The sequence below is a fragment of the Ostrinia furnacalis genome, unplaced genomic scaffold (assembly GCF_004193835.3).
Source record: "Ostrinia furnacalis isolate ACB-3 unplaced genomic scaffold, ASM419383v2 OfSCF1716, whole genome shotgun sequence".
Classification (NCBI taxonomy): domain Eukaryota; kingdom Metazoa; phylum Arthropoda; class Insecta; order Lepidoptera; family Crambidae; genus Ostrinia; species Ostrinia furnacalis.
The window spans coordinates 65,309-81,865 of record NW_021131955.1 but is presented as its reverse complement, the minus strand read 5'-3'; the positions used below and the strand labels follow the sequence as shown (position 1 = coordinate 81,865).

The following is a 16,557-nucleotide window of genomic DNA, read 5'->3' as shown; positions in this document are numbered from 1 at the left end:
CAATGATGTTCTTTTTTTTACATGAAGTAAAATTGCATGAGTGACGTTTCAAGATCCGAAATTACCGAAATATAACAAATAAAAACATATTATTATCATCAAAAAAAAATGTTCAGTTTAGACCACAAGTGGCGTGAACGTCAAAATGTAAATAATAAAAAAGAAAAGGTAGCCCTTATGGGGCACTTTACATGTCTCCTTATCTTTTGGGCCCATCCTTTTTGGAAGCTGTTAAAATAAAAAAAGACTTATTTTTGTTTGTTATCTTATTCTAAGTAAATAATTAAACTTACCGGTGTTCGCCTATGAAGTAGCGTGCCCACTGGACTGGGGATCTTTGTAGGTGTCCCACCCATGGGACTACGAGCTGGAACAAACAAAAATACATTTAATTAGCTAGAAAAAAGTCTCATGCCCGTTTTCACCATTTTTAAGTGACCCCTATGAAAACAAAATTCCTGTTGTGTTACCATAGGGGTCACTTAAAAATTAGGGATTGATGGTAAAAACGGGCATCAATCTACTATCATAGTATTCTCTCTGAAACTATGTTCTTTGGAAACATACAGATGATGAGTGATTCCACCTACACTTGTTTCTGCTATAATAATTATACTAATCTTGTTGCGACAAGGAAAATTTTGAGAAAAATATTATTGGCAAGTCCTTAGTAAAATGCAAAGTACTGTGTCGTTTATTTCTTTTCATAATTGTTTGTTATTTGTCATCTGTTTTCCGTTGGATTATCGTCGATCCTTAACTTCGCATTGGAACTCTACTATTTTTCATTGATTAATTTCGTTGCAGGTCAAATGACAGTTTAAGTTTCCCCCGGGACCAACTTGGCCTTTACTAGTTTGGTATTTATTGGCAGTCAAGCTGTAAATCCTGGCTACACAGGAGTTGCAGCGGTGGGAACGAGAGGTAACAATATCCCGTACCAATATGGTACAGTATTGTAAACTACGGATATTAGATACCGATTAGTATGTCAATTCCAAAATTGTCAGTCTAAACCCGTCATCATCATCGTCATCATCATCATCATCATCATCATCATCAACAGCCCTTTACAGTCCACTGCTGGACTATGAGCCTCCTCCACTATAGTGGAGGGTTTTGCCATAATCTCCACGCTTGGCAGGCGGGTTGGAGATCGCAGTTTAAAAGATTGATGTTTTTCAGAGAGCGCTGCTGCCCGTTCTCTGTTTGATGTGTAGTCCCTAAGTCGCCTCTTACGACACCCGCGGGAAGAGTAGGGGTTGGTGACAAATTCCGTTCCAAATTTCAGATTGCATAAGATTGGTAATTGATTTATGGGAAAATGTATTAAATTCTTTAATAAATTACCACAAACTGTTGTAGAACTACCCATTCATAAATTCAAAGCACATATTAAAATGAAAAAGGGCTACTATAAAGTAGATGATTATTTAAAAGATAAAAATGTTTGGGATACGTTACTGCCTAGCTCGCATAAATATTTATTTATAACTTTGTACATTTTAAAGCATGTAAACCTTTGAAAAAGAGGCTGACAATAGTGACATTAGTGACTGAGTTTCTTGCGCTGCTTCTTCTCAGCACTGGCCCATTTATTGTCCTGAAGCAGTGGTAGGGTTAATACTGGGACGTGTAAAAGTGCTTTTTTTAAGCCTATTTACAGAAATAAATGAGTTTTAATTCAAATGTTGTATTCTACATGGTATAAATCCGTATTAAATTTATATTCATTGGCTGTAATATTCACTTGATTTGGGTTAAGTGACAAGTTATACAAAATCAAATCAACAAGAACCAATCCAAAGAAGACCATAACATAGTTTCGTGGCTTCTGTAACTCTGCTTTAGCACTAATAGCAATAAAACGTACCATTTTTAGATCTTTAGTGCATAAACATTGTTTTAGCTTCTGTATCCATTTTAGGACATCGCCAACACAATATTCAAAGAGTATAGGTCGCGACTTCCGTATTCGCCATCTTAGACACAACATAGCATAATACATAGCTGAGTCATATAAGTGGGCGTACGAGTTATGTAAATAATCACAGATGAGCTTAACGATGGTGTAAAGGTGATAATTGGGATTTTTTATGTGTTTAGAGATACTATTTTGCGAAATATTTGGAAGTCGTTATTATTATGTTAAGGTTTTTAGTTGAGTCGAGTTTTTGGGTTGAAAAGAGACAAAGACAGCGAATATCTGGTTCAAGATATTTTGTTCATATGGCATTGACAACATAAATATTTTATTAATATTAATAACATATCCCAAATGTCTTCCAGATTGGCCGGTAGCAAGCAGCCTACATCCAGCGCCTTCCTGCAACCTTTATGAGGTCATCTGTCATCTAGAAATCATTGGGGAAGGCCTATGTTCAGCAGTGGACGTCCTATAAAATTATGATGATGGTGATGAATATTAATGAGGGTTTTCGCGTATGAAAGATCCGCTAGATGGCGGGACGTGGATGTGGGGTCTGACTGCTGCGTGATTGGTGGATTTGGACATATCTGTCAAAAATAACCAATCATGCAGCATTTGGACCTTGCGTCTACGTATTGCCATCTGGCGGATTTTTCATACGCGAAAACCCTCATTAAATAAGTGTATCAATTTGTAAAGGTCGATAGGCATTCTACTGGAGGCAATAAGTAAGATATTTTTATTGCAAAAAACACATTTTGCAATAACTTCAAAAGCAAAAACACTTACGTCAATGTATTGCTTGTGTTCAAGGATTGCACTCGAAGGTTGAAGTTAAATAAATTCAGTTGGTTAACGTTTTGAAAGCCAAGTTTACTGGCTACACCTGTGCTCATACTGTTGACCTAGCAGGATTGTTTAAACATTGTAACTTTAGTACTTATGACGAAAATAGGATGGCCAATAGTGTAAAACGTTGTAACTGGCGTTGCTAAATGATACGCTAGAAATTTTTAGCTATTTACTTATTTATATTTTGAAACTATATTATGCCATTTTACACATTATAAAATATGTGTTTACATAGATGATGCAAACATGTCATGATTCAAAAAGTTAAAATGAAACTGGAAAGTTTTGAAAAATCTTAGTTTTCCGGGAAGAAATTACGTGTTTTACAAACTAATTAGCATGATAAAAAAACGTAGGAAAATAAAATTGAATTATTTTCTACTGGTTTTCAAGGTAAGCTTAGTGTTTTGAACTCTAAATTCACTGTAAAGTTTCTTCCAACCTATCAAACATCCTCTATATTGCACATAACATAATATGCGAAGTCACGGGATAAGTCAACATTAATTACAAACGTGGTTAGTGCGATGTGGAAGTCATTGGGGGAGGCCTATGTTCAGCAGTGGACGTCCTGTGGCTGAATTGATGATGATGATGATGAATTACAAACAGATAAAAAATCACCGAAAAACCGAATTATTGCGAATAAATATAATTTTATATGAATATGAAAATGTTTTGACTCCAATTCGCGAAATATTCTTAACGCATCAGCGGCCGAGGCAGAGACAACTCGTTTCTATTGTGCGTACGCGTTTAATATTGATACGATATAATAATGCAGGCGAAACTAAGTACTAGGTGAATGCACGGAGGCGCACGCGTCGTTTTTATTGTTTGAAGTTGTTAAAGCGACGCGCGCGCATGTTTGTTGGATCAATTCTGACATATCACCGGAAGAAAGTGTTAACAATTACTGTTCTTCATTCACTGACATTATAATTCCCGTTTTCACCATCAATCCCTAATTTTTAAGTGACCCCTATGTAAATAAAATTCCTGTTATGTGGTACCAAACGGACATAAGAGTTGCACCCGTATTCACAAACATTAAGCTATGAGGTCTCAAAGTGCGCGTGGACTCACCACAGGGTGACACACGACACGAACCAATCACAGAGCTCTATTCATCGCTGTGCGTTCGATTTGCTGCTTCACATAAGCAAGCATCGTTTGTGAATACGGGCGTTATTTTTGTCATCTTTTATTTATTTATTTACTAGCTTTCCGCCCGCGGCTTCGCCCGCGTGGAATTTTGTCTGTCAAAGAAAAACTTTATCGCGCGCGTCCCTGTTTCAAAAACCGGGATAAAAACTATCCTATGTTCTTTCCTGGGACTCAAACTATCTCTATGCCAAATTTCATCAAAAGGTTTAAGCGGGAAAGCGTAACAGACAGACAGACAGACAGACAGACAGAGTTACTTTCGCATTTATAATATTAGTTGGGATTTATCTGTCATCCGCTTTGCACTGCACTCACTGGTACTGGGGAAAAGTCAATTCTTAACTTCGTTCGAACTCCTATGTTCTTCTGATTAATTTCGTTGCGGGTCCAATGACAGCTTAACTTTCTCCGGGACAAACTTGACCTGTAGCAGTTGGGTTTTTATTTGCGGTCAAGCTGCAGGTGTTGACTGTTGTTACTTGTTACCTTAACACAGTTGATCAGCGGTGTGAACGAGAGGTGGGAATGGTTCAAATAATCCTCTACATAACTAGCGATTCGCTCCAGTTTCGAACGAATGCAATATCTTTATCTTCAAAGTCAAACAGTATAGTTGTAACCTGTTAATCAGTATGGAGATGTATGAAAGTGCGTACATTACACCGATTTGGTATCGGCCGATTCTTCATACAAATTAGAATCTTCTTCATACAAATGAGTCGATGAATCAAAATAAAGTTGAGTTTGGGACTTTTATTATCGCATCGCGTCGTAGGTTTTGATTATTATACATTTTTATCGTTATTTCGGAACCACAATGAACTGACGTTAGGTAGAACATGCACTTTTATCGCATTTTTTTTCTTATCGTTATCATTCTTTGTTATCCGGGTGCTAATCGCATTATCACAATGGAGTAAGGCACATTGTTGCTTGCTCTAATTTGTCACTGATAAGCTGATAAAACGTAATGTTCAGTGTGTTTTGTTTGTTGTTTCAACATGTTTAGGTTTACTAAGTGTTTCTTTTTTCATATTTTTGAAAATCTTATGCCCGTTTTCACCATCAATCCCTAATTTTTAAGTGACCCCTATGAAAACAAAATGCCTGTTATGTGATACCATAGGGGTCACTTAAAAATTAGGGATTGATGGTGAAAACGGGCATTACACTCCACAGCCTGATTTTTAGCTTAGACGTAGACCACCTTTTAAGTAGTTGGCCGATAGTTGGGCCCGATTCTAATTTGTATGAAGAATCGGCCATATCAAATCGGTGTAGTGTGCGCACTTTCATACATGTCCATACTAATTAACAGCCCAATCTAACTATCGGCCAACTAACAGTCGGTGGTCTGCGTCTAGGCTTAGGCTAGTATAAGATCTTGGCCGATATGGGCCCCCAGAATAGAGGGACTCCAGTGCCAGACTTTCGAATAGACAGAGTAGGGTGCCTAGGGAAGTTCTTTAATTTTGTAAAGACCTTTTTTAGACGATAAGGGCCCCATGATTTAAATGACCTTTTTTGATGGGGCCCCCACCAAATTTTAATATAGGGCGTCATCTAAGGCACGCTACGCCACTGGGCCGATACCAAATCAGTGTAATGTACGCACTCTCATACATGTTCATACTGATTAACAGCCCGACCAAACTATCGGCCGACAAAAGTATGTAATCTGCGGGGTAGTAATATCAAGATAAGCATAGCCAAATTGATAAATAGCAGCACAAAATCTGGGCTGCCAAATCCGGTGCAATATCATATCAGCCTGCGCTCTACATTTGCTGAATTCCATAGACATGTCGCAGGCNAACTCATTTTGCCAAATTATATTAATATATGATATCAAAACGTTCAAAAGATTGGCTGTACACGAGCACGTACACAAGATGTTGTTCTCTTTTAAGAAATTTGTTAGTACTAAGGTTGAATTATTAAATAATCACTGTTAAATGTGATTAATTTATCACTTTTACCGCGACTGACGGTAATTATTCATAATAACCGGTTATTATTAATAATTTTCAATTTATCACATTAACCGTAACATATAATATATACTTTTTTTTTAAATACATAAATATTATACATAGTTACACCCAGACCCGTCACAGAAATTAAAATTCATCATTTCAATTTCTGCCCGGCCGGGAATCGAACCCGGGACCTCTCGGCATAGTAGTCCGTTCTGAACCACTACACCAAACGGCCGACAAGACAATATGGTACAGTATTGTAAACTATGGATATTATATATACCGATTAGTATGTCAATTCCAAAATTGACAGTCTAAATCCGTCATCATCATCATCATTATCATCAACAGCCCTTTACAGTCCACTGCTGGACTATGAGCCTCCTCCACTATAGTGGAGGGTTTTGCCATAATCCCCACGCTTGGCAGGCGGGTTGGAGATCGCAGTTTAAAAGATTGATGTTTTTCAGAGAGCGCTGCTGCCCGTTCTCTGTTTGATGTGTAGTCTCTAAGACGTCTCTTACGACACCCGCGGGAAGACACGTTACGCAAAACCAAATCAACAAGAACCTCTTCCAAAGAAGACCGTAACATAGTTTCGTGGCTTCTGTAACTCTGCTTTAGCACTAATAGCAATAAAACGCACCATTTTAGATCTTTAGGTGCATAAATATTGTTTTAGCTTCTGTATCCATTTTAGGACATCGCCAACACAATATTCAAAGACAATCATAGGTTGCGACTTCCGTATTCGCCATCTTAGACACAACATAGCATAATACATAGCTGAGTCATATAAGTGGGCGTACGAGTTATGTAAATAATCACAGATGAGCTTAACGATGGTGTAAAGGTGATAATTGGGATTTTTTATGTGTTTAGAGATACTATTTTGCGAAATATTTGGAAGTCGTTATTATTATGTTAAGGTTTTTAGTTGAGTCGAGTTTTTGGGTTGAAAAGAGACAAAGTCAGCGAATATCTTGTTCAAGATATTTTGTTCATATGGCATTGACAACATAAATATTTTATTAATATTAATAACATAGCCCAAATGTCTTCCAGATTGGCCGGTAGGTAGCAAGCAGCCTACATCCAGCGCCTTCCTGCAACCTTTATGAGGTCATCTGTCAATCTAGAAATCATTGGGGAAGGCCTATGTTCAGCAGTGGACGTCCTATGATGATGGTGATGAATATTAATGAGGGTTTTCGCGTATGAAAGATCCGCTAGATGGCGGGACGTGGATGTGGGGTCTGACTGCTGCGTGATTGGTGGATTTTGACATATCTGTCAATGTCATGTCAAAAATAACCAATCATGCAACATTTGGACCTTGCGTCTACGTATTGCCATCTGGCGGATTTTTGATACATACGCGAAAACCCTCATTAAATAAGTATCAATTTGTAAAGGTCGATAGGCATTCTTTCTACTGGAGGCAATAAGTAAGATATTTTTATTGCAAAAAACACATTTTGCAATAACTTCAAAAGCAAAAGCACTTACGTCAATGTATTGCTTGTGTTCAAGGATTGCACTCGAAGGTTGAAGTTGAATAAATTCAGTTGGTTAACGTTTTGAAAGCCAAGTTTACTGGCTACACCTGTGCTCATACTGTTGACCTAGCAGGATTGTTTAACATTGTAACTTTAGTACTTATGATGACGAAAATAGGATGGCCAATAGTGTAAAACGTTGTAACTGACGTTGCTAAACGATACGCTAGAAATTTTTAACTATTGACTTATATTTTGAAACTTTTATTATGCCACTTTGGCAAAGTGGCATAATAAAAAAAAAAGTGACTTTGCAGATAATAAAAATTTACATAGATGATGTAATCATATTATGATGTAAAAATTAAAAATGTCGTTGGAAGGATTTTGGAAAATCTAAGTTTTCCGGGAAGAACTTCTATGTGTTCTCAAACTTATTAGTAAGCATGATATAAACGTGGGAAGAAATACAATGTCCGAAGAAAATATTCCACTGGTTTTCAAGGTAGAACCATGATATTTTGAGCTCTAAATTCAATATTAAAGTTTCTTCCAACCTCCCTAACACCCTGTATATTATATGGCAGCGAATAGCACACATGCGAAATTGCGAAGTCAAGGGAAAAGGCTGCCTAAAACACACATAAAATCACACTGAGTCTTTTAAAACTTATTACCAGCTAAACAAACCCAATAACCGAATTAATTTTATATTCATATGAAAATATTTCGACTCCGATTCGCAAAATATTCTAACGCATCAGCGGCCGAGGCAGAGACAACTGGAGGTCTACTCTGAAAATAAAATGAAGTTTCGGGTCTATCTGTCACCGTCGCTCATGCTGGCATCTCGCTTTGCGCGAGAGGGATGGCAACATTCGAAACTTCGGATATCGTTTTTCGGAATACTCCGCTGGGTTTCTATTGTGCGTACGCGTTAAATATTGATACGATATAATAATGCAGGCGAAACTAAGTACTAGGTGAATGCACGGAGGCGCACGCGTCGTTTTTATTGTTAAAGCGACGCGCGCGCATGTTTGTTGGATCAAACTGACATATCACCGGAAGAAAGTGTTAACAATTACTATTCTTCATTCACTGCCATTATAATTTCCGTTTTTACCATCAATCCCTAATTTTTAAGTGACCCCTATGTAAACAAAATTCCTGTTATGTGTTACCATAGGGGTCAGAAAACGGGCATAACTCTTACACCCGTATTCACAAACATTAAGCTATGAGGACTCACAGTGCGCGTGGACGCACAGGGTGACACACGAACCAATCACAGAGCTCTATTCAACGCTGTGCGTTCAATTTGCTGCTTCACATAAGCAAGCATCGTTTGTGAATACGGGCGTTATTGTTGTCATCTTTTATTAATTTATTTATTTATCTGTCATCCGCTTTGCACTGCACTGGGGAAAAGTCAATTTTTAACTTCGTTCGAACTCCTATGTTCTTCTGATTAATTTCGTTGCGGGTCCAATGACAGCTTAACTTTCTCCGGGACAAACTTGACCTGTAGCAGTTGGGTTTTATTTGCGGTCAAGCTGCAGGTGCTGTTACCTTAACATAGTTGATCAGCTGTGTGAACGAGAGGTGGGAATGGTTCAAATAATCCTCTACATAACTAGCGATTCGGATCAGTTTCAATTGCAAGATTGCAATTTTTACATAAAACTTAATCAATTTCTTACCTATATCTTTATCTTCAAACAGTATAGTTGTAATACGCATAACGGTATTACATCAGAATTAACGTTTCGGCACACTTTTTAAAGTATTTTACATGTATGTATTCAGTTTTTGTTCGTTCATTCATTTCATTATAATTGCTATCACTCCTGAATTATTTATAATGATCTATCACACTGAAATTTTCTTTCATTAATATTTTGCCTATTACGTAAATTATTTGAGTAATAATCATACCGATGAAACTGCGTATAATATTATGTAGAGTTACGAATAGTAAATGACGAGAGAAACTTACACGTGTATTATTTTTAATAACTGAATTTCTGGCCCACATTATTGTCTAAAGGCACGGGCCTATTCCCACCTCTCGTTCCCACCGCTGCAACTCCTGTGTAGCCAGGATCTACAGCTTGACCGCCATGAAAAACCCAACCAATGAAGGTCATCAATTTCTGGCCCACATTATTGTCCTAGGCACGGGCCTATTCCCACCTCTCGTTCCCACCGCTGCAACTCCTGTGTAGCCAGGATCTACAGCTTGACCGCCATATAAACCCAATCTATGAAGGTCAACCAATGATTGTCCTAAGGCAGTGTGACTTCGTAAGGTTTAACAGGGACGTGTAAAAGCGCTTTTTCATCATCATCATCATATAACGTCATTTAGCCTCCATTGCAGGAACACGACCCTCTCTAATTTAGCCTAGGCGCAGACCACCGACTTTTAGTTGGCCGATAGTTAGGCCCGATTCTAATTTGTATTAAGAATCGGCAGATACCAAATCTGTGTGTGCGCACTTTCATACATGTCCATTCCATACTGATTAACAGCCCGACCCAACTATCGGCCAACTAAAATCGGTGGTCTGCGCCTAGGCTTACCAGAGGCAAAATATGGCCTACCCTCCCCACTCTGGCCAGTTAGGAAGGCCTGATGTTTGCATCACCTTTACGATATCCACAAAATAATGTTGCATATTAATGATAATATCATCATTCCCCCTTTACTGACGGAAACGAATAAAAGACTAACAATAACGTGGCATAATGAGTAGGTTACTATTGCATGCAATTTAAATGAGTATTCATATAAGAAGTTCAACGAAGTGCACCTGATGGTAAACGATCAGTAATGAATATTGTGGCCTGTTTGGAAGCACCTGTTGTAAATGTGTAATTACGAAAATGGCAAATAATATCAATTTCGTATGATATGTCCGATTTAAACTGAGCTACAGCTACAGTTTTAGCTATGAAATGCCTTGACACTTTCTGCTAAACTCTTCTTCTTCTTTTATTATGGCAATGGCCTGCTAAACTCTTTTTAAAGGGCTTTAGACAGTGAATCATCATCAGTTCATTTAGTGTCCACTGCAGTAGCAAGGCACGACTCTTTCCAATTTACCAGAGTTAAAAGAAGGTAGATAGATAGATATTAATTTGCATCACCATAATGTAACATAGTGTAGATAGAAGGGCAAGGGGTTAGGGTAGATCTGGTGAACTCTGGTGTTTGCTCTCATATTTCTCCCATAGTTGCTTCTTAGGCTCTTAGCCTAGGCGCCGGCCACCGATTTTTAGTTGGCCGATAGTTGGGTCGGCCTGTTAATCAGTATGGAGATGTATGAAAGTGCGTACATTACACCGATTTGGTATCGGCCGATTCTTCATACAAATGAGTCGATGAATCAAAATAAAGTTGAGTTTGGGACTTTTATTATCGCATCGCGTCGTAGGTTTTGATTATTATACATTTTTATCGTTATTTCGGAACCACAATGAACTGACGTAGGTAGAACATGCACTTTTATCGCATTTTTTTTCTTATCGTTATCATTCTTTGTTATCCGGGTGCTAATCGCATTATCACAATGGAGTAAGGCACATTGTTGCTTGCTCTAATTTGTCACTGATAAGCTGATAAAACGTAATGTTCAGTGTGTTTTGTTTGTTGTTTCAACATGTTTAGGTTTACTCAAGTGTTTCTTTTTCATATTTTTGATAATCTCACACTCCGCAGACTGACTTTTAGCCTAGGCGCAGACCACCGACTTTTAGTTGGCCGATAGTTGGGCCCGATTCTAATTTGTACGAAGAATCGGCCATATCAAATCGGTGTAGTGTGCGCACTTTCATACATGTCCATACTAATTAACAGCCCAATCTAACTATCGGCCAACTAAAAGTCGGTGGTCTGCGCCTAGGCTTAGTCGACCGATAAGGTATTGGCCGATATAGGCCCCCAGAATACAAGGAAGGGCTCAAGTGCCAGACTTTTTCGACTAAACAGAGTAGGCTGCCTAGGGAAGTTCTTTAATATTGCAATGACCTTTTTTTAGATGAAAAAGGTCCCATGATTTAAATGACTTTGATGGGGCCCCCCACCAAATGTTGATATAGGGCCCGTCTAAGGCACGCTACGCCACTGGGCCGATACCAAATCGGTGTAATTTACGCACTCTCATACATGTTCACACTGATTAACAGCCCGACCAAACTATCGGCCGACAAAAGTATGTAATCTGCGGGGTAGTAATATCAAGATAAGCATAGCCAAATTGATAAATAGCAGCACAAAATCTGGGCTGCCAAATCCGGTGCAATATCATATCAGCCTGCGCTCTACATTTGCTGAATTCCATAGACAAACGAGATCTCGCTGACACGTAAGATTATTTTATCGTGCGGAAGTGCTCATAGCATTCTCGCGGGTCGTTTAGTTATGTAGATAGTGACACAACAGTCATTATTAAACTTTAAGCAACATACATGAGTTCTGAGAGAATGTATTGTGAATATGATTTATCTTAATTTTTAGTGCTTGGTTTACTTTGAAATTATTTAGCAAAACTGTAATATAAAATGTTTATTCAGTAAATAGAGTAAAATGATTAGACTTTTAACATCAGGTAAAGAATAATATTTTTTTAAGTAATATTTTTTTATCAATAATTTTGTACCGCCTACTATATTCTCAGTTTGGCCCTAAGGTTAACTGGAGGAGAATGCCAAATGTATTTTTTTAAATAAATAAAGATGAATGGAGGCACTAGCTTCAACACTGTTTTATAAATAATAATTCCATGCTACAACTTTTGTAAAAAAAAAAAAACAAAAAAGCTAGCCCTGAAAATTAAATTGGATTTTCAGCCTGAAAAGTGACGTATTTTATCAGAAATGTTAAATTATGACCTGAATTATTGGTTAATGGTGTCATTATCAAATTCAATAATTTTTGTATTTTTTTTTTCAATTAAGAAAACCATTTTGAAACCTACACTCCTAATTTTATTATTTTATTGATAAAGGTACACCAAAAGCTAAGCTAAAAAGTATCATAAATTTTATTATTATTACAGTTTTGTTCAGTTAAAATATACTAATATGTTTAGTTGACTTACGTTTTCCTGGTATATGTCTAGGACTCAGTGGTGGTCGGTCACCGTCCATGATGAAAGTGGTGTTCAACTCGTCCTTCGTTGCCAGCGTATTGTTGTTATACTTCTTGACACTCTCCGCCCAGTCCTGAATCCAGGTCTTATCCCCTTTGCACCGGTTCAGGCTTAAATACGACAACTTTCCTACTACTTGGTCTGGGGTTATGTCCGAAGAGACCCCGCTGTCGTCTCTCATGGCTTTCTGAGCGTTTTTCAATGCAGTGCTCTCAAATTTGGCATCGTCAAACGGGAGTTTGTTACTAGGCAACGATACAGGGNTTATCAGGCATGTAAAAAACGCTAAGGTGACAGTGGGATCTGGTGCTCGGAGGACTGCTGCGGAATATTATATGGTATAAAAAATATGATGTATGAGTATTGGCGATGTGGACTATCTTATTCTGAAAAAAGACAGCCCTGAGAGCCCAACGGAAAATATACCCATGGAAGACTATTATGATATGTGAACGCTAAAGTGTAACCTTGTTGGTGACCAAATAAATAAATATTGTTAGATATTCATAGGGACAGTGGACATGGTAGTCGAGACAAAATTCAGTACCAAATTAAAGATCGATATTGTCTATTTGAATAGAATTTGAATTACTGATATAAGGCCCGATTTATCCTACATGTGTTTTATGATGGTCACCCTATTGCAACAATCATAGTCGAAATTTTATAAATTGAACGAGTCGCCAATTTGCCTTCGGCATTTCACAGAACAGCGAGCGTTTGTAAACTGACGTCGCCGTTTGTAAAATGCGGAATCATACAATTTGCCTGCGACAGACAAACGAGATCTCGCTGACACGTAACATTATTTTATCGTGCGGAAGTGCTCATAGCATTCTCGCGGGTCGTTTAGTTATGTAGATAGTGACACAACAGTCATTATAAACTTTAAGCAACATACATGAGTTCTGAGAGAATGTATTGTGATTATGGTTTATCTTAATTTTTAGTGCTTGGTTTACTTTGAAATTATTTAGCAAATGTAATATAAAATGTTTATTCAGTAAATAGAGTAAAACGATTAGACTTTTAACATCAGGTTAAGAATAATATTTTTTAACTAATAATTTTAATTTTGTATTCAATAATTTAGTACTGCCTAGCCGCCTACTATATTCTCAGTTTGGCCCTAAGGTTAACTGGAGGAGAATACCTAATAGCATTAAGTTTTCCCCTTATGTACCGTAATTTATGAAAAGTTTTAAATAAATGAAAGATGATTGGATGCACCAGCTTTAACACCGTTTTATAAACAATAATTCCATGCTACAACTTTTGTAAAAAAACATAAAAAATCTAGCCCTAAAAATTAAATTGGATTTTCAGCCTGTTAAAGTGAAGTTATTAGAGAATGTTAAATTATGACCTGAATTATTGGTTAATGGTGTCATTATCAAATTCAATGAAGAAAACCATTTTGGAACCTATTATTTTTAATTTTTATTTTATTGATAAAGCACCAAAAGCTAAGCTAAAAGGTATACATTATTATTAGGGTTTCAGTTAAAATATACTAAATAAAATATTATGTTTAGTTTACTTACGTTTTCCGGGTATATGTCTAGGACTCAGCGGTGGTCGGTCACCGTCCATGATGAAAGTGGTGTTCAACTCGTCCTTTGTTGCCAGCGTATTGTTGTTATACTTCTTCACACTCTCCGCCCAGTCCTGAATCCAGGTTTTATCCCCTTTGCACCGGTTCAGGCTCAAATACGACAACTTTCCTACTACTTGGTCCGGGGTTATGTCCGAAGATACCCCACTGTCGTCTCTCATTGCTTTCTGAGCGTTTTTCAACGCAGTGCTCTCGAATTTGGCATCGTCAAACGGGAGTTTGTTGCTTGGTAACGATACAGGCNATACAGGGACGGATGTCTCTCTGCATAACCGGTGAACGTAGTCTGTCTGGTCTATTTCGGATTTGGCTAAACTACACCTCCTTCTGTACTGAATTGGAGGTTCAATTTTCACCGGGTTTTTAGAACTCAACACCCCTGATGTGGTCACCGAAGTAAAACTTCCCATATCCGGCTCCTCCTCATGTTTTGGTGGAGATTTAGGAAACGTTTTCTCTGTTATTGTCCTAACTCTGTTCTTAATTTTTTCAAGATAACTCCTAGTGGATTTTATCTGTTTAGAAGTCTGTGCTGCCAAATCGTGCTCTGTGGGAGATTCGTAGCAGCACGAGATTTCTAACACATTTTTGTCTTTAGAAACTTTGTTAGGCAAATCAAAGGTTTTGTTCGTTGATAGAGGACTACGGAGACCGGTGTCTCTTCTTGGTTCTTTCGTTATGACCCTGGGGTTTTGGAAGTCGAAGATCAGTTCAGGGTCCCTCTCAGTACTATGTTTTTTCAAGGAGTCTTCAATCGCTTCATCTAACAAATTAGCACCAAAAGTCCTGTCTATACTCATTCTAGCCTTTTGTTCTTCGGTGTAATTATCACCCTCGATTGTATACGTACCAGTGGAAGAATTATTCGATTGCTGATCAACATCATCATCAATGTACAACGGTTCAACTTTCGGTACACACTTTTTGAACAAATCAGGCGTTTCTGAAGATGCTCTGCTTTTACGGATTTGAGGACTCTTAACTGGTTCCGGTGTGGACAAGCCGTTGTCCGGTGTTAAGATATCTAATTCAGGACTAGAGATATCAGTGAGCATCACACCTTCAGGGCTCCGATCGATTATATCAGTCATGAGGGTTCTCGGTTGATAGCTAGCAGACAGGTTGCCATAACTAGGCGTTCTATGGACGTCTCTGGAATAGGAACTAGTTGGGTTCTTGATAGGCAGATTCAGACCTTGCCGCGAAGTGAAGTTCTCACTTCTCGACATAATGCTATCGACTATCGGGCTTTTGGACGTTCTTTTAGAGTGGACAGATTCGATTGGAGATTTGATATGTCTGTTGACCACAGGAGAAGTTGCGTGCATGCTTTGGGCTAGCGGACTGTGACGGAGTTTCACTGAGCCGGAGAGGTTGGAATCTTCTTGGTCAGAGGAGAAGTAGCCTTCGGAGTTGTATCCTTGTGCCTTTCTGGGCAGCTTGGCGCTCATCGGGGGCTTCTGGACCGCGGGGGCCGGTCTAGTTAGACTTGCAGACATAGACTGGACCCTCTGGTGCCTCGCTTGGGACTTTTTCGCTAACTCCTCGAGTCTGCGGTTGTCCACGGGCTTCGCGCTCCCGAAATCAATCGTGAACGCCATCGGGAAAGGCTTCGGAGTCGTTGGCTCCGACGAATCAGCTTTGTTTTCCTGACCTGCCGTAACATCGTTGATTTTACTACTACAAGGACTCTCCGACGAAGACTTCGAGATATGATCCGAAGCCGCGCTCTGGCCCTCCGACAGAGGGCTGGACACGTCCAGATCGACACTAGCACTCATGTTGTCAAGGTTTCAAACAGAAAAATGACATCATATCACAAAACCATTTCAAGGAATTTGAACACAGCCGTTTCGACACACGAACAAGGCGAAAGCGTAAAACACAGCACAGAGCACTTGATTTAAAAATAAAAAGATACTCTCGAAAAGTGGAACGAGAACACTAAACTAAAAAATAATTGTAATGAACTCCGCCTACTACATTCACGACCACGGACAAACGAGAGCGGATCGGAGAAATGACATGACAGGTGCCAATGACGTTCGGAGTGAAACTGGAAGTTTTTGCCCGTTGCACTGGTAACATTGGCCTTGTCACCAACCAAAAATAGGTGGTAAAAAATGTTTGCCTTTATCTCTGTGAATTTTTAGTAAACGTTATTATATTTATTTACCATTGCACCAGCGAATTTGATTATTTCGTTTATAAAATAAGGTAACGTAATTTAGTAATATTTTTTACTAGCAACACTACGTTCTTATGTCAAATTTTTATGTTACATCATACGCATTTACCGTTTCTTAAAAACCAATGTATTATATTGTTTAACCTCCAGAAAGCATAAAAAAAATATAAA

At 38.3% G+C, this 16,557-nt stretch overlaps 1 protein-coding gene across 1 annotated transcript; it reads right to left on the bottom strand.

Annotated features, from left to right (window-relative positions):
• Positions 1-293: 293 nt before the first annotated feature.
• LOC114353507 (uncharacterized) lies at positions 294-16,262 on the bottom strand (the record flags this gene model as incomplete). The annotated part of the gene is made up of 3 exons (XM_028305537.1): positions 14,451-16,262; positions 12,533-12,846; positions 294-367 (listed from the first exon to the last, which is right to left on the bottom strand). Coding segments are annotated over exons 1-3 (1,917 nt in total), but the record flags the coding sequence as incomplete, so codon positions are not given.
• Between the last annotated feature and the right edge of the window lie 295 nt (positions 16,263-16,557).